Source organism: Hemiscyllium ocellatum, chromosome 13 (assembly GCF_020745735.1).
Source record: "Hemiscyllium ocellatum isolate sHemOce1 chromosome 13, sHemOce1.pat.X.cur, whole genome shotgun sequence".
Classification (NCBI taxonomy): Eukaryota; Metazoa; Chordata; class Chondrichthyes; order Orectolobiformes; family Hemiscylliidae; genus Hemiscyllium; species Hemiscyllium ocellatum.
In genome coordinates, this window is record NC_083413.1 from 40,849,907 (window position 1) to 40,871,186 (window position 21,280).

General features: G+C 37.8%; 1 protein-coding gene across 1 annotated transcript in view; it reads left to right on the forward strand.

The window, feature by feature from the left end:
* The window catches only part of LOC132821326 (probable cation-transporting ATPase 13A4), an 81,642-nt gene that overhangs the window by 38,568 nt on the left and 21,794 nt on the right, over positions 1-21,280 (forward strand). Inside the window, exons 14-22 of the mRNA XM_060833909.1 lie at positions 605-755; positions 2,756-2,839; positions 7,023-7,179; positions 10,187-10,304; positions 12,696-12,820; positions 17,662-17,828; positions 18,375-18,485; positions 18,621-18,700; positions 19,713-19,755. Of these exons, the coding sequence (XP_060689892.1) occupies positions 605-755; positions 2,756-2,839; positions 7,023-7,179; positions 10,187-10,304; positions 12,696-12,820; positions 17,662-17,828; positions 18,375-18,485; positions 18,621-18,700; positions 19,713-19,755 (1,036 nt within the window). The remainder of the gene's footprint in view (positions 1-604; positions 756-2,755; positions 2,840-7,022; positions 7,180-10,186; positions 10,305-12,695; positions 12,821-17,661; positions 17,829-18,374; positions 18,486-18,620; positions 18,701-19,712; positions 19,756-21,280) is intronic.

The following is a 21,280-nucleotide window of genomic DNA, read 5'->3' on the forward strand; positions in this document are numbered from 1 at the left end:
TGTTACCTTTAAATTATACCAACAGAAAATTTAACAAGGTTTGAAGATGCATAGTTTAAAAGAGTAATAGCAATATATTGATGAATTAAGCTGCTAAATGCATATTAAATTCTTGCTACAAAATTGGTTTTTGGCATTGACATATCAACTTTTGTGGAAGATACATATCTCTGCTGGTCATGGACGATATGTAAAGTGTGATATCAGAACATATAGTAGAACAGGGATTGTTGTAGTGAGGAACATCTATGCTTTATCCATTTTGTTTACATCTTTGGAAATGCAATAATCTAGCAGTTCATGTATATTGTTGGACGTCTTGCCATGATCATTTTTAAAATGTACAAATTACATTGTATTTCTGACACCAGACTTTTGAACAAAATAGACAGATCCTACTTTTTGATATCTTTGAAAAATATTTTCATAGTTGAAACCACTGAAATAGCAATTCCTGTTGTTAATAATACTTTTGATATTTCAAAATGGTTTTAGCTTACCTATGAAAAATGATGACACTTATAAATTGATAATTAAAGAGGAACAATAGAGCACAGTTTAAGACTGATTTTATGCTTTTAGTAAGACTTTTCTAAATATCCAGTTTACAGAATATATTAAGGTTTAACAATGGAGATACTATACCATGGGGGCCACTATTTGGTGCTATGGTCAGTTGTCACTCACTCGTCCTCTTAGACAACACTCTTCAAGGTGACCCTCTGGATTTGAAAATGTTTGAGATCACTCGTTGGGTAAGAGACAGATTACATATTTTAAAGGGATTATATGCTTGCATTTTGACAAACTAAGACCCAAATGAATTGCTTCAGGTCAGCACTTTACGTGATCATTTTCCAAAAACATCACCTATATTATATCCTATTTATTCCTTTAGCTCTACAACCCTTGCTCCTAAACTCTCCATTCCCCTGACCTCATGTGCATATCCCTGTACCTTTTGGTTCACTGTTGCTAATTGTGACTTCAACTACTTGAGCCCTACCTATACTACTTCAAGTTCTTCCTGAAATTCATCTGTTCTAGCAATATTTTGATTTCCTCTCCTAACATCGCAGCATCCATGATTGATTAGATATCTGTAAAATACATTGGAATGTTTTTTTCTGTACTAAGTATTCGACATAAACATAAGTGATTGCTTATGTTATTATTTCAGTATTGTATTACATGATTACAAAGCAAATGTTCCAGAAAATTCTGGCAACTTAAAAATTACTTTGATGCCTTGAGAGTAATTTTAACCTAACTTTCGAATTGGAAAACTGTTGACTCTTAAATCCCACTTGCATTTAACTTCAACTAGAGTGAGTAGGAAGTATAATTAAATAGGATGGACACATTTTTTAACTCACGTGTCCTGCAGATTAAATGAAAATTCTTCCAAACCCCAACCCTCCATTCTCAAGGTAATACTATTAATTTGATTTTTCATCTATTTGCCTAAATTTGTGAATTATAAGTGCAAATTATTACCTTGTTTGGAAGGCAAGCTGATAGAAAATCGATTTTGTGTCTAACTGTGAAAATAACATGTTAATTATGTCTAATTGTATGTAGATATTGGGTATTCACTTATAGCTCACTTTTATAGACACAAAATTGAAACTGTTACTGTTGGGTTGGAATGTACATGTTGTAATGTATAATTCTTGAAATAAATGCTTACACAAATGTGTAAAGATTGGTTTCAATTTTATTCTTCACAGTTGGCTTTCTGAATAAAGAAGTCAGCTTGTGGGTGAAACTGATACAAATTTACTCTGCGTGTATAATACACAACCTCAAAATGAATTTATTATAAATGAAAGTGAATGAGCTCCTTTGCAAAATAATATTGATAAAAATTGCAGCGAGCAAAAATAGGCCTTAAAGTGGATTTTATAGCTGAGGATGTGTTGATCTGTTGGCGTCTTTTAGCTGAGATTGTTAACAATGGTCACTGTTTCACTGGGTTAGGTAAATATTTTCAGATCCCATAATACTGATCAAAAAATGACATAGAAGATCTCCCAGGTTTCCTGACTAACATCTCTCAGCTGATGTAATTAAAGGCAGAACATTGGGTCATTAATTTTCCTTATTTTTTGTGGAACTTTGTATATAGTTTGGATATTGTGGCTGCCTATTGATTCAGGGGTAACTACAATTCTAAACAGTTACTATTTTGGAGTGGTACAGTGACTCAATGCTGCCTTACAACACCAGGGATCCAGGTTCAATTCCATCCTTGGACAACTGTCAGTGTATATGGAGTATGCACATTGTACTTGTGTCTGCATGGCCTTCCTTCCACAGACCAAAGACATGCAGATTAAGTGGATTGGCCATGCTAAATTGCCCCATAATGTACAGGCAAAGTAGATTAGCCTTTGTACATGTGAGGTTACATAGTTAGGATGGGGGACTGGTTCTGGGTTGGATGCTCTTTGGAGGTGCAGACTTGAAGGTATGATTGGCCTCTTTCCACACTGTAAGGATTCTATAACTTGCGAAGCACTTTGGGAAGTTCTGAGTATGTAAAGTTGCTCTGAAAAAAAAAGTTATTTCCTTTCATCTCACCTTATGCTTTTATCAGTATTGTTACAAATGAGAGAAGCCATCAGATTTATTCAGATAAGCAATTGGTCTTTGTCCACATCACTACAATTTGAGTACACAAATATTAAAATATATTTTGAGTTAAATTAATTACTAGTTTCATTAAACTATATATTTATTGAACTCATAACAGGAGTTGAAAGAAAATACAATGTTAAAGCTGCAAAATGAGGAAACACATTCATTCATTGTCAAACCTGGGCCTAAAGCTGATAAGGTAAATTACTTTGGAAAAAAAAACCGATACGCTGCTTCTAAAGCAGAATCCAATTTATCAGAAAATTTGTGGTTTACACTCTCGAATCAATTATTTTCATTTTATCTGTTTACACCCAATTCACAAAGTTGAAGCTCAGGAGAGGAAACTGTCGGCAAACATTTACAATGCTGGAATTAAGCTCAAACAATGATGATTACTAATGAATGAGAACAGAACTGACTGGAGTGGACTGGGAAAGGAGTTTAATGGCAAAGACAGCTGAGGAACAATGGCGTATGTTTAATAAAATATTGTTCAGGTTCATGGCAAAGACATATTCTTGTGAGGAAGAAGTATTCTAGGAAAGGGATAATCCAACTATAGTTAACCAAGGAAATTAAGAATAGCATAAAATTGAAAACAAAAAACATGTAGTATGGGAAAGTACTTATAGGACAGAAGATTGGGGACGTTTTAGAAAACTAATAAAAGATGATAAAAAAAATTGAAGGCAAACAAAGACAAGGACTGATTAGGGTTAGTCAGCTATCTTTGTGTGTGGGAAATCATGTCTCATGAATTTGATTGAGCTTTTTAAAGAAGTAACAAAGAGGATTGATGAGGGCAGAGCGGTACATGCGATCTCTATGGTCTTCAGTAATGCATTCAACAAGGTTCCTCATGGGAGGCTAGTTAGCAAGGTTAGATCTCATGGAATACAGGGAGAACTAGCCACTTGGATACAAAACTGGTTCAAAGGTAGAAGACAGAGAGTGGTGGTGGCGGGATGTTTTTCAGACTGGAGGCCTGTGACCACTGGAGTGCCACATGGATCAGTACTATAGCCATTGCTTTTCGTCATTTATATAAATGATTTGGATGTGAACATAAGGGGTATAGTCAATATGTTTGCAGATGACACCAAAATTGGAGGTGTAGTGGACAGTGAAGAAACTTACCTCTGAGTATACCGAGATCTTGATCAGATAGGCCAATGGGCAGAGCAGTGGCAGATGGAGTTTAATTTACATAAATATGAAGTGCTGCATTTTGGAAAAGCAAATCAGACAGTGATTTACAAAATTAATGGTAAGGTCCTGGGGAGTGTTGCTGAATAAAGAGACTTTGGAGTGCAGATTCATAGTTCCTTGAAAATAGAGTCGCGGGGAGATAGAATAGTGAAGAAGGCATTTGTATGCTTTCCTTTATTGGTCAGAGCATTGAGTATAGAAGTTAAGAGGTCATGTTGTGGCTGTACAGTACATTGGTTAGGCCAATGGAATATTGCGTGCAATTCTGGACTCCTTCCTATTGGAAAGATGTTGTGAAACTTTAAAAGGTTCATAAAATACCTACAAGGATGTTTCCAGAGTTGGAGGATTTGAGGTATAGAGAGAGGCTGAATAAACACCGGAGGCTGAGGGGTGACCTTATAGAGGCTTATAAAATCATGAGGGGCATGAATTGGATATATATACAAGGTCTTTTCCCTGAGGTAGGGGAGTCCAGAACTAGAGGGCATAGGTTTAGGGTGAGAGGGGAAAGATAGAAAAAGGACCTAAGAGGCAATGTTTTCACACAGAGGATGGTCTGTGTGTGGAATGAGCTGTCAAAGGAAGTGGTGAAGGCTGGCACAATTACAGCATTTAAAAGACATCTGGATGGGTATATGAATAGGAAGGGTTTAGGGCGATATGGGCCTAGTGCTGGCAAATGGGACTAGATTAGGTTAGGATATCTGGTCGGAATGAATAGGTTGGACTGAAGGGTCTGTTTCCGTACTGTACATCTCTATGACCCTATGACTCTAAAAGAAACTTGAAGTAAAGCAATATGAAGACAGACATATAAAAATGAAGACAGAAGCCAAATTGAGTGGAAGTGTTGAATAAATGTTTTGCATATCTGTTCACTGGAGAAGACATTAATAGCATTCCAAAGTAACTAAATGTTTGAGGGGCAAAAAGAAGAGAGGAAATAAATATAATAACGATAACTAAAGAAAATTTGCTGGCAAAACTAATGGGACTAATGACTGATAAGTGCCCTGGTCTTGATGAGATACATCCTAGATATTAAAGGAAGTAGCAACAGAGATGTGGACACACTGGTGATCATCTTCCAGGAATCTTTGGATTGTGGAGCAATTCCAGTTGATTGGAAAACTGCCAAAGCAACACATTTATTTAAAAAGGGAAGGAGACAAAAACAAAGTAGGTATCTGTAGGCCATTTGAATTGTTATTGCCTATTATTCAGAAAATGTTAGAGTGGATCATACACGATGAAATAATAGAGCATTTAGAAATCCATAATATTATTCAGCAGAGTCAGCATGGCTTCATGAATGGGAAATAAAGCCCAAACAAATTGACTGGATTTTTTTGAGGTGGTTACAAGCAGGATAGAGGCAAAGGCAAAGCAGTGGTTGTGATACATTTGGATATTCAGAAAATGCTTGATAAAGTACCACATGTTATTCTACTTAAAGAGAAAGGTAGTATTGGAGGTAGTACAATAGCAGGCGATTTACTAAACAATAGAACACAGTAAACTGGGATAAGGGCGGACATTTTAAGGATAGCAGCTAATAATGACTGGTGCGTCACAGCCATCATAACTTGTGCTGGGGCCACAATTATTTACACTGTATATTTACACTGAGATGAAGAAAGAGAATGTACCAAAGTTAAGTTTGTTCATGAGAAAATGTGATTGGCAAGGCAAGTAGTGAAGATTACCCGGAGTCTGCAGAGGAGCATTGACAGGTTAAGCAAGTGAGCAAAGCTTTGGCAGACTGGGTGGCACAATGTCTCAGCGGTTAACACTGCTGCCTCACAACGCCAGGGATCCAGATTCAATTCCACATCAATTCCCTCTGACATGCTAAAATTGCCCATGGTGTTCAAGGATGTGTAGGTCTGGTACTTTAGTCAGGGAAATGTGGAGTAATGGGTCTGGGTGGGATATTCTTCGGAGGGGCGGTGTGGACTTGTTGAGCTGAATAGCCTGTTTCCACACTGTAGGAATTCTATGATTCAGACTGAATATAATGTGAGGTTATACACTTTGGCAGGAACAATCGAGGAGCTAAATGTTATTTAAATGGAGAAAGACTGCAAAAAGCTATGGAACAGAGAGATTTCGGAGTCCTCAACCGTGAATCACTAAAAGCCAGCATCCAAGTTCTGGTGGGTTACAGGGAAGACAAATGGAATATTGGTCTTTATTTTAAAGAGAATGGAATAGAAAAGTAGAGAGATTTTACTAAAACTGTGCTGTACATTGTTCAGAATAATATGAATGGTTTGGGTCTCTTACTGGAAGCAGTCAAGAGTAGGATTGGTAGGCTGATACCAAGTATGGAGGAACTGTCTTATGAGGAGATGTTATGTAAGTTGGGCCTGTATTTATTGGAATTTAGAAGAATGAGAGCTGACCTCTTTGAAACATACAAGATTCTTATGGGCCTTATCAGGTTAGATATGGAAAGGTTGTTTCCTCTTGTGGAAGGGTTTAGAATAGAGGGCATCATCTCAGAGTAGGGTATGGTCCATTTAAGACCGAAATGAGAAGGAATTTTATCTGTCAGAGGAAATTGAATCTGTGGAATTATTTTTTACTGCAGAGGGCTGTTGAAAATGGATCATTAAATATATTCAAGGCTGAGATAAACTGATTCTTAATCAGTAAGGGAAACAAGAACTTTTGTGGAAAAGACAGGAAAATGGAGTGAGGAATTATCAGATCAGCCATGATCTCATTGAATGGCAGAGCAGACTCGCTGGGCTGCAAGCCCTACCCCTGCTTCTATGTTTAATGGTTGTATGGTTTGCAGAGCAAAGATGAGTAAAATGAGATTTAACAAAGGTTTTTCAAAACAATGTTGTAGAGACTATTGACAAAGTATTTGGTAGAATATTTGCTCTGAGGACATAATGGTAAAAAGATATCAATTTATATTTACGAGGTGACACAATGAAATGTTGGAACATTTGGCCAGAAGGAGTGTTTAAAGTTGTTCTCTCAGGAAAACTGAGTAAAAGTTTGAAGCAGACGAAGTTATTGATATATGGAGAGAGTGGTAAATGGCGGCCAATCGCATCCTATGCTGTAAAGTCTTGTGGATCTAATAACAGGAAATTAATGGCACCTAAAGTGTATCAGAGATATTTGAATGTTAATGTTATTGTGTATTGCAGGTATCAAAGGAAGGTGTCATTGTTCTGAAACAGTATCCATTCTCACCAACATTGCAGAGGATGTCTGTTATAACTCAAGTGATTGGAAAAGAAAAACTGACTGTTTACCTCAAGGGAGCACCTGAGATGGTTACTCAACTTTGTAAACCTGAAACAGGTTTGAATGGCTATCTATGAAAATGAAAATCATTTATCAATATTATGATCAATTCCAGAAATAAAGTGGTGTTATATGTAAAGTTTTTGATAGATATTTCTGTAAAACATGTTAGGAGAAAATCATAAATGAAAGATATACTGGAGGTAAGATCAATCAAATATATGAAAATATACAATGGTATAAAATAATTAAGTAGTGAATTTGAACATTAATTTGAACACATTCAGGATGATAGGACTGGTGATGTATCAAGTTGCAGTATGTGAGGGCTCTTGGATGCCAGTTTGATCGAGAGCAAACACGTCTGCAGTATGTGTTTGATGTTTGGGCAGCGTTAGCTCAGAACATTGAACTGCAGACACTGTGATGCAGGGAAAAATCAGGCAGGCACAACTCTTTGGAATACTGTCTCATACACCACTTCTTTTCTGCAGTTATATACAGAAATGAAGTTGAACTACTATTACCGATAAACCAGGAAAGTTTTGCACTATAATCAAATGCTGCACTTTATTGAGCTATGTAATACAATGTATTATGTTCAAACAGTAGGGGAGAGAATTTGAGAAATCAAGACTAAGTGGCACGAGAATCTTTCGAGTTAAGGAAATCCTGTCTGACAACAGCCCTCTGATTGGTTTAGCTGCAAAACGTTAAAATGCTGCATACACCAAGAACAGCCAAAGCAAAGAAACATGCAGATCTTACAGACAGAAAACATACATCTCACCCTCTCTCTGTGTGGGGAAAAAGACAGAAAAACCAAGAGAGTTTAAGGAGAAAGAATTCAAAAACAAGAAAAGACATGGATCCACACGATCAACCGTTGAATTAAAGAATGAATATCATCTTCAGACACAGAATATCATCATTGCCAAAATCAACTATAAATTAAAATAGGATTTCATACATCTATACATTTGTGATCACTTGTTGAACAGTGGGGTACGATTATCAGCTCACTTCCCAATTAAGTCATGTCAAGGCTGTCCTGATTTGTTCAATGATCAGGGCAGAACATGTAACTGCGAGTGAGGCATTTAAGGGCTCTCAGAGGGCAGGATAAGGGGCCTCAGCAGTTACAACTGTCTAACAGATTTGAGATTCTTTCAGATTGTTTGTCTGAGAGAGGGCTACAGATGGATGACCTCATTGAACACTGCACCATGATACAGGAAGCTGTTTAAGTGGGAGGGAAGAAAAAGAGAATGCAGTGATAGTAGGGGACAGCATAGTCAGTGAGATTGATTTTGATCTCTGCAGCAAAGAATGCAAGTCCAGTTGGCTGTGCAGCCAGCACACTGCCAGGACTTACAACATCTGCTAAAGGAAAGAAACTTACAGTAGGATAGGGAAAATCCAGTTGTCACGGTCCACGTATGTAGTAATGACATAGACAGGAAAAAGAGAGACATTCTGCATGGTTAGGGCAAGGAGATAGGCACAAAATTAAGAAGCAGAACCTCTGGGTTATTACCTGGGTCATGTGCAAATCAATGGGGGGAAGATCGGATTAGAACGATGAGTGAATTGCTCAAAGATTGGTGTGGAAGGTGTGGTTCCAATTCATGGGGTACTGACACCATGCAACATAGTCATTGGCATTGACATGGCAGTGAGAGAGGGCTATGCGTGGAATGGCAGTTGCCTCCCAGTGGTCAAAGGTGGAATCAGCAGTGACGGCAAGATCGCAACTCCTATTGATTGGAGGCAGCAGCCGGAAAAAGAATACAGCTCCTTCCAGCGATCGATGCAAGACTAGTAGGCTGGCTTGAGTATGTGTATTGGGTATAAGCAGGCAAGAAAAGAGTGAAGTTCTAAGTTTTGTGAAACAAGAGGTTCAGCTGAGCATGAATCAGATCAGATAATAACTTACAATTAACAATGGAGTAATGGAGGCAAAGGTAATGTGTTAACAAGGTGGAAAAGCAGTCATTATGTAGAGCCATTTAATAATATTGCAAGCATTTAGTATGTGAGATCAGTTTAACAAGGTGAAAGTATTCATTATGTGAAGCCAGTTATTCATTGTGTAACAGCAGATCGCTTAATCTTTACTATTGAAACTCACTGATTGTAACAGTCACCCAATCAATATTGCCTTATCTAATGTTCGTCCTTGTAAAATGACTATGTGGTGAGAAACTGCTGTTCCAGAGAGAACCGTGAACCCATGTCTCTGTGCACATCGGCAATTGTTCTCTCTCCCTCCAGGGCCCAGAATAAAGATGAAGGAGGTAAAACTACACCGTGTCTCTAAGTGTTTTTCTTTGACTGAGGGGGGAGTGGAACGACAGGCTAAGTGTTCTATATCTCTTTTCTGACATGGGACTTTAAGAAAAATTGGATGTTTTTTTTCTTCTTTAGGTTCTGCTTCTTTTATTTTTCCTGTTTTTTTAAATTCTGGTTTTGTAACTAAGGTGGTGCCGGAGAATGCCAACTTTGTACACTTTCCACTGTACTCATGTATTCCTATACTTGAGCACACGTGACAATAAAATCTAATTCTAATTCCATCTGTTTCTCCCTCCACAGATGTTGCCACACCTGCTGAGTTTCTCCAGCATTTTCAGTGTTAGTTAATACTGTGATATAGTTAAATTAGGTCTTGTGCTACATGCCATGCAAAATATGGAATACTAAAATAACACAGTTTTGTAAGGGACTGCCATTTCGAACATTGCATGCAATCGTAGTGTTGGCAGTCAGCAGTGACATCATTTTAATCAAGGCCACTCCCCTTTAAGAGGACCAGGCTGCCTTTAAGAGTCAATATCTAACTGGAACAAGTCTTAATCTTGAATCCTGTTGAGCATGAAACTAGCCAACAGTGTGGGTTGCATTGGGTTGCACTCTAAAATCAGGCAGATATGTGGATGCTATCAGTTTCAATGAGACTGGGTGAGGTAGGGGTGCATCAGAATTTTTGTCAGTTATTGTTTTTGTTGGCAGAAAGAAGAGTAGATTGCAATAATGCTTACACCATAATTTATATATTTTGCAGTTCCACGAACTTTTTCAACTGAACTGCAGCGTTACACAAAGCAAGGTTTTCGAGTTATTGGATTTGCATTTAAGTCTCTTTGGAATGGCAGAGATATCAATGTCGGCAATTTAACAAGGTAAATCAGACCAGCGCACTCCCGTTATTAAATGCTAGGATTTTCCTCCTTCAATTCATTAATCTTAGTAATTTATGTTTGAAACAGAACACGAATGCAACCTCTCAAAAACAACTTTCTAAATGTTGATACAACCGAAAGAACTGCAGATGCAGAAAATCAGAAATAAAAACAGAAATTGCTGGAAAAGCTCAGCAGGTCTGTCAGCATCTGAGGAGAGAAATCAGAGTTAAAGTTCTGGGTCGAGTGACCCTTCCTCAGTATAAATGTTAATACATCTGTTGCAATTTGTTCACACGTTTGGAAGACCAGACAACCAATGCATAACAAGTAAAAGTCTCACACTTGTGTATACATTAAAAAAGATTCTAAATGACTCATCAGAAAAATCTTTTAATTTCTTTATAAAAGATGTGGTGTTCCAAGACATACGAATGACAAAGTGTTTAATTATATAGATGTGAATATCAAGTGCTATTGGAAATTTATTTATTTCTGTTCATGAAATGTGGATATCAGTGACTAGTCCAACATTTTGTACTCATCTCTAATTGCCCATATGGTAGTTAAGACTAAACCACATTATTGGTGGATGTGGAGTCACATGTAGGCCAGATCAGGTAAGGACAACACAGTTTTCCATCCCTAAAGAACATTAATGCACCCAGTGGGTTTTTAAGGCAATAAAGAGAAGTTGCATAGCTGCCATTAAACTAGCATTTTATTTAGAAATCTTTTGTTTCTTGAATTCATGTATCAGTAATGTCAATCTTACATAAGGAATAAAATTATTCTTTAATAAAATTACACCAGCAAAGTGCTGAGGCTTGTAGGTTGGTAAAATATAAGTTCTTGACTTTTCTGCCTGTATCCTGGGAGTTCCAATTTTGTTAGGACCATGAAATTTATGTTGGGATTTGTTCTTTTGATGGTGTTTAGAAACCACAGGGATCTCCCCAGGACATACCTGCCCTGACACCCAGAGAAGTGTAAATGAAACAGGAGATGACCTCATGTGATGTATGTCTAGGTTACCCAGCATCAGACTGAGGAAGTCTAAGGGTAGCATCTTATAGGGACCTGAATGACATGGACCCTGGTAAGCAATGGGGTTAAAACCCAGCAAGATCAAACTCAGCATCAGGAACAACTTGCTGCAATTTTTAAACAAGTTCCAGGCATTGAGGTGAGATTCTAGGCAATGAGTTGCCTGTAGAGGGAGATTGTTACTTGTTACTTGTTAATGACCTTCATAAGAACAAATCTCACCTCATTAATATGCAACTTTCTATGTGACCATCTGCAGTGAACAAATCAGTGAATACTTGACATGGAATTCAGAGCAGGTACCTGGTAACTTCAGTTCATCGCTTGTTCCAAAGGATGTCCATGTTGGGCAATTGACAGCAATACCTTAGAGAACATTCTATACGTGTCTAAGATCCACAGACATTGGCATGTGTCATATGCCAACCTGCAAGAGCCCTCATGACATATCTTCAATCCACTTACAGAGCATCTCTACACTTCACTGCTGCATCTTGGGGTACAGTGGCAACTATGACTGTAATGCTTCAGAAAGGACACTGTGTGCTCAAGGACATGGACCCAGCTCATGCCTAATATCTTTTGCTTTGCAATATGCTCTCTAAAAGGTTTCAAGATATGTATGTGTTGATTAGGTGATGCCGTAGTTGGACTGGGGTGTGCAAAGTTAAAAATCACACACAACACCAGGTTATAGTCCAACAGGTTTATTTAACTTTGTATGTGTCTAATAGATAATATTCTACATTAATATTTTGAATGACACATTTTCATAACAGAATACAGGAATCTGTAAAAACTGGCTGTCTTCACTGTGAAAGAATCAATACTTTCAACATTATTGATAATTAAAAATTATCGCTTTTTCATTCGTGGTCCAAACCTGGGGCACCTGACAGTCTTGAATTAGAAGCCCAGTTAAATAACTCTTTCCAGTTTATGGACTGCTAGGATAGTGAGTGCACATCCTACCCTCTATCACCCATTGGAGGAGCAGCTCTCCATTGGGAAGCTCTGTTGTTCAAAAGCATGCTCAGTGCCTGTTAACTTGCTAATAGTGGACAATTCTAGTTCTATTCAAAGCAGGTGTAGGAGTCAGCAAACCATGTACCTGAGTTGGACTCCCACGCACTGCAACAGAATGTCAAATTCAATCAGTAGTTATTATATTGCATGAATGTGGGAACTGCATTTTATGGATATATAATAGCTCAATCCACTCTTGGCTGAAGTATAAAGATAATATTGAGTCAAAGCACATATTTGAAAAGGTGCCGATTAGAACGTGCATCAGATGCATACAAATTGACATAACTATTTTATTTTTATCTTAATTTCCCATAGGGAAGATGTGGAATCTGATCTCGTATTTCTTGGATTAATGATTCTAGAGAACAAACTGAAACCACAGACAATCCCTGTACTTTCTGAATTGTCCAAAGCCAGGATTCGAACAGTTATGATCACAGGTGCTTGAGAAATTTATTGTACCTTACTCCATTTACTTTACATATGCTTATAGAATGCCCAATGACTTAATTGAGACGTTCAACTAAAAGAAAGACTCAAATTCAATCCAAATGGACTGAGTCAACCTCAAACAGTGGAATATTGCAATAAAGAAAAAAATTGGCTGAAGCTCCCATTGGTAATTATTGTCTCGTGATTGGGGTGGATGTCACTAAAACCATAATTAGGCTTTATGGTCCAGTTGGCCATTGCCATTCATTGGCTCACATGAAGTACAATTTACGCTGAACTGAAAACTTGCCAATTACAATGTATTATATTTTTACTTATTAGAGAAAGTTTTTTTTTTCTATTTTTAGTTGATGCAGTTGGCATGGAAACATACAGAATAGGAGCAGGAATAAGCCATTCAACTCTTCAAGCTTGCACACCATTCAATATGATTGTGGCTGATCATGCAGTGTCTGTGTCCTGTTCTCTCTTTCTCTCCATCCCCTTAATCCCTTTAACTGCAAGGGCTGCGTTATGCTGCACCTTGCATATACCAAATGAACTGGCCTCATCAGCTTCCTGTTGTAGAGAATTTCACAAGTTCACAACTCTCTTGGTGAAGAAATTCTTCCTCATCTCAGTCTTAAATGGTTTACCCCTTATTCTTATATATGCGACCCCTAGTTCTGGACTTCAACACTGGGAATTTTCTTCCTGAATCTTGCCTGTCCAGGCCCATCAGGATTTTATGTTTCGATGAGATCCCCCCTCATTCTTCTACATTCCAGTGAGTACAAGCCAAGTCAATCCAATCTTTCGTCATATGTTAGCCCTGCTTTTCTGGGAATCAATCTGATGGACCTTCGATGGATTCCCTCAATAGCAGGCATGTCCTTCCCTCAGACTGGGAAACCAAAGCTGCACACAATACTCAAGCTGTGGCCTCATTAATGCCCTGTACAACTGCACCAAGATATGAAGTAAAAGAACGGCAGATGCTAAAGATCTGAAATGAAATTCCTGGAGAAAAACATCAGGTCTTGCAGCATCTGTGGAGAAAAAAACAGAGATAATGTAATGAGTCCAGTGATAATTTTTCTGGGAGAAATATTAACTCTGATTAATCACCACAGATGCCTGAGAAATAAGGAAGGGATGATCAACTTATTGGGTTTGTATTATAGACCCCCTAATAGTCAGCGGGAAATTGAGAAACAATTTTGGAAGGAGATCTCAATTATCTGCAAGAATAATAGGGTGGTTATGGTAGGGGATTTTAACTTTCCAAACATAGACTGGGACTGGCGTAGTGTTAAGGATTTAGATGGAGAGGAATTTGTTAAGTGTGTACAAAAACATTTTCTGAATCAGTATATGGATGTACCTACTAGAGAAGGTGCAAAACTTGACCTACTCTTGGGAAATAAGGCAGGGCAGGTGACTGAGGTGTCAGTGGGGAGCACTTTGGGGTGCTATGGACTAAGCCAGACCACACAAACATCCTTAAGCAGGCAGCTCAGACCATAACTTTGCAATTTGTTTTGGTAAGTGAACAGTAAAAATTAACCTGGATTAAGTTAGCTCAGTTGACTACTAGGTTTTTAAATTGACAAAATAATTATTCACAAAGTTACACAATAAAATACAAAGAGCAGAATAAGGAACCACCGCAGAATAAAGAACTCTATCTATCGAACTAGAATTAAGTATGCTGCTCTGAACACACACACAACAGTTCCAATAAGCAAACTCCCTTTAAAAGCCAATATAAATGGAACACATGCTTACAGGTTGAAGTTGAAGGACAGAAAACAGAGGGAGAGAGTTTCCAACACAGCTCACTGTTCAACTTCTCACCAGATCAGACTGAACTAAACTGCTCAGCTCAGCTCAGCTAGAGAGATGACAACTCCCCTTCCTTTATACAGGTCATTTCTAAAACATAACCACTTTGGCCTGAGGTCTCATCTGTTTACATATGAACAAAAGGCCTCTCAAAATCCTTTTCATCTCTGTACCAAACCAGACTGATTGGAGCCCGGCCCAATTTATTGCCCCTCTGAAAAAAGTCAAGGACAGAGTATCACGGTGGCACAGTGGTTAGCACTGCACCTCACAGCACCAGGGTCCCAGGTTCAATTCCAGCCTCGGTCAACTATCTGTGTGGAGTTTGCACATTCTCCCTATGTCTGCGTGGGTTTCCTTCGGGTGCTCCGGTTTCCTCCCACAATCCAAAGATGTGCAGGTCAGGTGAATTGGCTATGCTAAATTGCCCGTAGTGTTCAATGCATTAATCAGAGGAAAAATGGGTCTGTGCGGGTTACTCTTCAGAGGATCGGTGTGGACTTGTTGGGCAGATGGGCCTGTTTCCACGCTATAGAGAATCTAGTCTAATCTAATCTAATCCTTGAGCCAAGGAACAGCTTTTAGAAAAATAGGGACTAGCATTGTGACAGGGGCCAGCGACTATAATTCTATTAGTTTTAAAATAGTGATGGAAAAGAACAGACAAGATCTAAAAGTTGAAGTTCTAAATTGCAGAAAGGCCAATTTTGATGGTATTAGGCAAGAACTTTCAAAAGCTGATTGGGGACAGATATTCGCAGGTAAAGGGACAGTTGGAAAATGGGAAGCCTTAAGAAATAAGGTAAAGAGAGGCCATAGAAAGTATATTCCTGTAAGGGCAGTACATGTAAGGATTGCTGGATGACTAGAGAAATCGAAGAAAAAGAAGGGAGCATATGTCAGGTATAGACAGGATAATCAAGTGAAGCCTTAGAAGAGTATAAAGACCGTAGGTGTTTACTTAAGAGGGAAATCAGGAGGGAAAGAAGGGGACATGAGATAGCTTTGGCAAATAGGGTTAATGAGGATCCAAAGGGTTTTTACAAACACATTAAGGACAAAGGGGTAACTAGGGAGAGAATAGGATCCCTCAAAGATCAGCAAGACGGCCTTTATGTGGAGCCGCAGGAAATGGGGAGATACTAAACAAGCATTTTGCTTCAGTATTTTCTGTGGAGTAGAATATGGAAAATATAGAATGTAAGGAAATAGATGGTGACTACAGAGGAGGAAGTGCTGGATGTCTTGAAACCTGTAAAAGTGGATAAATCCCCAGGATCTGATCAAGTGTACCCTCGAACTCTGTAGGAAACTAGAGAAGTGATTGCTGTGCCCCTTGCTGAGATATTTGTATCATCAATAGTCACAGGTGAGGTGCCGGAAGACTGGAGGTTGGCTAACGTGGGTGCCACTATTTAAGAAAGGTGGTAAGGACAAGCCAGGGCACTATAGACCAGTGAGCTTGACGTCAGTGGTGGGCACATTGTGAGAGGGATTCCTGAGGGACAGGATGTACAGGTATTTAGAAAGGCAAGGACTGATTAGGGATAGTGAACATAGCTTTGTGCATGGGAAATCATGTCTCATGACCTTGATTGGATTTTTGAAGAAGTAATAAAGATGTTGATGAGGGCAGAGTGGTGGATGTGATGTGTATGGACTTCAGTAAGGCATTCAACAAGGTTCCCTTGGGAGACTGGTTAGCTTGGTTAGATCTCATGATATACAGGGAGAACTAGCCATTTGGATACAGAACATGCTCAAAGGTAGAAGACAGATGATGATGGTGGAGGGTTGTTTTTCAGACTGGAGGCCTGTGACCAGTGAAGTGTCACAAGGATCGGTGCTGAGTCCACTACTTTTTGTCATTTACATAAATGATTTGGAAGTGAGCATAAGAAGTATAGTCAGTAAGTTTGCAAATGACACCAAAATTGGAAGTGCAGTGGACAGCGAAGAAGATTACCACAGGATTACAATGGAATCTTAATCAGATGGGCCAATGGGCTGAGGAGTGGCAGGTAGAGTTTTAATTCAGATAAATGCGAGGTGCTGTATTTTGGAAAAGCAAATCTTAGCAGGATTTATACACTTAATGGTAAGTACTTAGGGAGTATTGCTGAACAAAGAGACCTTGGAGTGCAGGTTCATAGTTCCTTGAAAGTAGAGTTTCAGGTAGGTAGAATAGTGAAGAAGGCATTTGGTATGCTTTCCTTTATTGGTCAGAGTATTGAGTACAGGACTTGGGAGGTCATGTTTCAGCTGTACTGGACATTGGTTAGGTCACTGTTGGAATATTGCATGCAATTCTGGTCTCCTTCCTATCGGAAGGATGTGAAACTTGAAAGGGTTCAGAAAAGATTTACAAGGGTTGGAGGATTTGAGCTGTAAGGAGAGGTTGAATTGGTTGGGGCAGTTTTCTCTGGAGCATTGGAAGATGAGGAGAGACCTTATAGAGGTTTATAAAATCATGAGGGGCATGGATAGGATAAATAAAGAAAGTCTTTTCCCTGGGTTGGGGGAGTCCAGAACTAGAGGGCATAGGTTTAGGGTGAGAGGGGAAAGATATAAAAGAGACCTAAGGGACAACTTGTTCATGCAGAGGGTGGTACGTGTTTGGAATGAACTGCCAGAGGAAGTGGTGGAGGCTGGTACAATTGCAGCATTTAAAAGACATCTGGAATGGTTTGGAGAGATATGGACTGGGTGCTGGCAAGTGGGACTAAGTTAGTTTGGGGTATCTGGTCAGAGTTATATCATGGACAAGTTAGATCGAAGGGTCTGTTTCCATGCTGTATGCTGCCACATATGCTGTGTTACTCCACCTTTTTTTGTTTTTATTACTTTCAGAAAGACTTGTTGGAAAACATATACTGCAAGTGAATATATTGAAGAAGTTCTTAAAATGCATGCTTGGGTGGTAGTAGGATGTTTGCCAATGATTTTTCACAATTAGCAGTAAGACTGTCATGAATTGTTTTTAAATTGCAGTGACTTTCTATAGGTGATAACTTGCAGACAGCTGTGACCGTAGCAAGAAATGCTGGGATGATTCCCTTAACTCACAAAATCATTTTAATTGAAGCCTCAAAAGCCAAGGAATCTGGTCCAGCTGTCATCACCTGGAAGATAATGGAAAATGGCAAGAACACTGGTCAGATTTGTACTGATGTAAGCATTTAGTATTAGGTTCCAGGGTGTTCACAATAATATTGTATTTAATGAAGATCTTATTAGTTTTTAATGTGTTATAAATTATAATCATCTGAGGAGCTTCACAGATATTTTGGGGAAAAGTAAGCAATTTTCCAGCAGAAACAGATGCTTAAATTGTCACCTTGCAACTCAGTCAGCTACTTCAAGTTATTATGTCTGTATGTTGGCAAGTACATTGTGGTAGTAATTTATGAAATAATGTTTAAATATTGTAAACTTACAATAATTTTTCAGTATTATGTTTATATTTAGCAATTCTATGCTGTATAAAATAAATCAATTCAAGATTGTAAAATTAAAGCTTTCAGTCCATTGCTTCCATCTGAATCATTTGTTCAAATGTTACTCATGGCCCCATGAGCTTTAATTTCATTACATTTGATACTATCTGAAAGCTTTAGTTTGTAACACACATTCAAATATATAACAGAAATGTTATTTTTGAATCTATAACTTTGTTTAATATAGCAATAAACAAAATCCGGTATTTATATGTTCAAGGAAACTAACATTCCTATCAATGGGTTTGTAAAGAAGAAAGACTTCCATTTTGCTATGACTGGAAAATCTTATAACATTTTAGTGCAGCACTTCAATCATTTGTTACCTAAGGTAAGTTATCAGCCCTACGAACGCATGTAAAATAATATTGTATTGAATTTTCTTAAATTATATTCCTGTACATGTATAATATTATCAAATAAGCACTACTCATAGCAAACATTCTTTGGTGTATTTTCATTTCAGTTGCTCGTAAGTGCTACAGTTTTTGCCAGAATGTCACCAGCCCAGAAGGGAAGCCTCATAGAGGAGTTTCAAAAAATGGAGTAAGTTTTTTGAATGTACAGTTTTAAATAAACCACATGCATACCAAGTCAAATGAGAATTGCCTTCAGTGAACACCATTAATCATAAATGCTAATTTACCATGATTTTAAAAATTTGGTTTCCAATTAAATCAGTGTAAGCCTTGACCAACTCCAAATTTTGAGTTGTAATGCGAGAAAACAAAAGATTCTAATCTATGGGTAAATTATAGTAAGTACTTTGTAATAGATGTTGTTTACTTTATTTTCTTATTACCTTTCAATTAAATCGATTGACCTAGCTTCTGGCAGCAGTCTGATCATAAATCAGAGCAAAAATAAATAATTTTATTTCAAAGCTTTTATGCAAATAGGTTTTCCATGACAAGTCTGAAAATTTGCATTATTTTATTCCATGTTCTTCAGTTTTCTTTAATATAACTGTTTTTCCAAAAATAAATTTAAGAAAAATAACAAACTATATCACAAGATGAATTCAGACCTAAAAGATCACACGTTGCATGTTCACTCATCCACCTAAAGCAAACCTACTGTCCATCTTCACAGAATCAAGTTACTTCTTTCATTCCCTAATATTTCCTCTGTTACACTTCCCCAAAGTATGGAAGTGTCCTTGTTGCTAAGCTTTGTGTAAATTACAACGCCAAGATCTCACATTTGTCACCCAGTTACTTTGATAGTGATCTGAGTTCTAATTGATAATTCAGTGTAGAAGCAATAGCATTATTTTTCCGTTTTTAAGATTGTTGATAGCAGTTTATATTGGCCACTGACATTTAAATTGATGCATTACAGGAAAAATGCCAATTTCTGAACAATGCAAGAAATTAAACTCACAGCACTTTCAAAGGCATACATAGAACTTTGTAAGAGACTTTCTGTGTAGTTTAATAGAAGTTTAGAAATGTTAATATGTACTCTTGAGGAACAATAGCTAGGAAAGGACCACTTTTCTGAGAGTCATAGAATTATAATTGGATATTTCTTAGAAATAATTCTGTTTATTTTCCAGTTATTTTGTGGGAATGTGTGGTGATGGTGCAAATGACTGTGGGGTAAGTATGGCTAAAATTCTAATCAGTAGAATTCAGTTAAACCCCGTGAATAAAAGACAATTTTTTAAAATTTCTTTTGGTTTAGATCATATACAATAGAATCTCTTTAAAATGTGTTTTCAAATACATAATGAGAGAGAGCAAACAACAAGAAGAAACGTGGGTTTCCTCCGGGTGCTCCGGTTTCCTCCCACAGTCCAAAGATGTGCGGGTCAGGTGAATTGGCCAAGCTAAATTGCCCGTAGTGTTAGGTAAGGGGTAAATGTAGGGGTATGGGTGGGTTGCGCTTCGGCGGGTCGGTGTGGACTTGTTGGGCCGAAGGGCCTGTTTCCACACTGTAAATCTAATCTAATCAAAGAAAAGATTCACAACAGCTGAGCTAACACTAACCCTGAGCCTGTACATTATAATTAACATTTAACCTTAATAGTTGCATTTCATTAACTAATGTGCAATATCAACAAAACTTGTAGGTCAGTGCTACTGAATTGTATCCTACTTATGATATAGAAATAATTTAATTTAGTTGATTTAGTACAACTGTGAAACTTCATTTTTTTTTTAAATCATAGTCTTACAATTTTTCAGATGAAAATGATTTGCATTGATATAAATAAAACTGAGTAGATAATCCTCTCACGCAAGTAATGCCATTCAAAATGAGGAAACAATTACCTTGAGTAAATGTAAGTGTTTATCTATAATGAACATTTCCATTTTTGCCCATGGATAAAGAAAATCTGCAAAGAAAGGAAGTGAAATCTTTCACAGAACTCACGTGTAATGTAAGACCTGATCAATTATAACAAACCAGACAAAGAAAGAGGTTTCCCTATTTTCACACACTTTCGTCTCCCAGCTCCCAGGCCTATAACTTAATTGAAGCTGTAGTAGTTCACTCTCAAATCCTGTTAATCTCTTTCAGTAAGATAAAACTAGAACATTGAGGACTTCTGATTCAAAATAGCAATCTAGAGTGAGGAAATTAAAGAAGTCAGAGATGTAATCGAATGAAAATACACAGAAATTGAGGTTCATCTTCTGAACACCCTAAATGTCCGTCTGGTGAGACAGTGAGCTATATCAGAATCTTATGAAATGATAGGTAGCTGTGCAGCTCAGGCCTATTTCACTGCCTGCCCTTTTTTTGCTTATTTCAAGCCTCAATGAAAGGAGCTAGAAATGTCACCAGCTTAATTAACATTTAGTTTAAATCAGTCTTGTGATGTGAGACAAAAATTACAATCCTGACCTAATGTGCAGCTATTTAAAATAGATCTGCGACCTTTCCATAGAGTCAATAGATGGCAAACTTAGGTATTTTCGTTGTGAGGGCATTATATCAATTTAGAGCCTACATTCGGCTCCCAGTCATCCTGTGCACTTTCCAGATGAAGGTGACTGAACAGCACTCAAGAGTTGCAAATATTGACAAGAGTTCTTTCTACAGTTTGAGGTGCTTAGAGCAACTATAGCACTTGACCTGGTAGTCAGAAGTGACATATGCTTTTCCATCTGAACAACT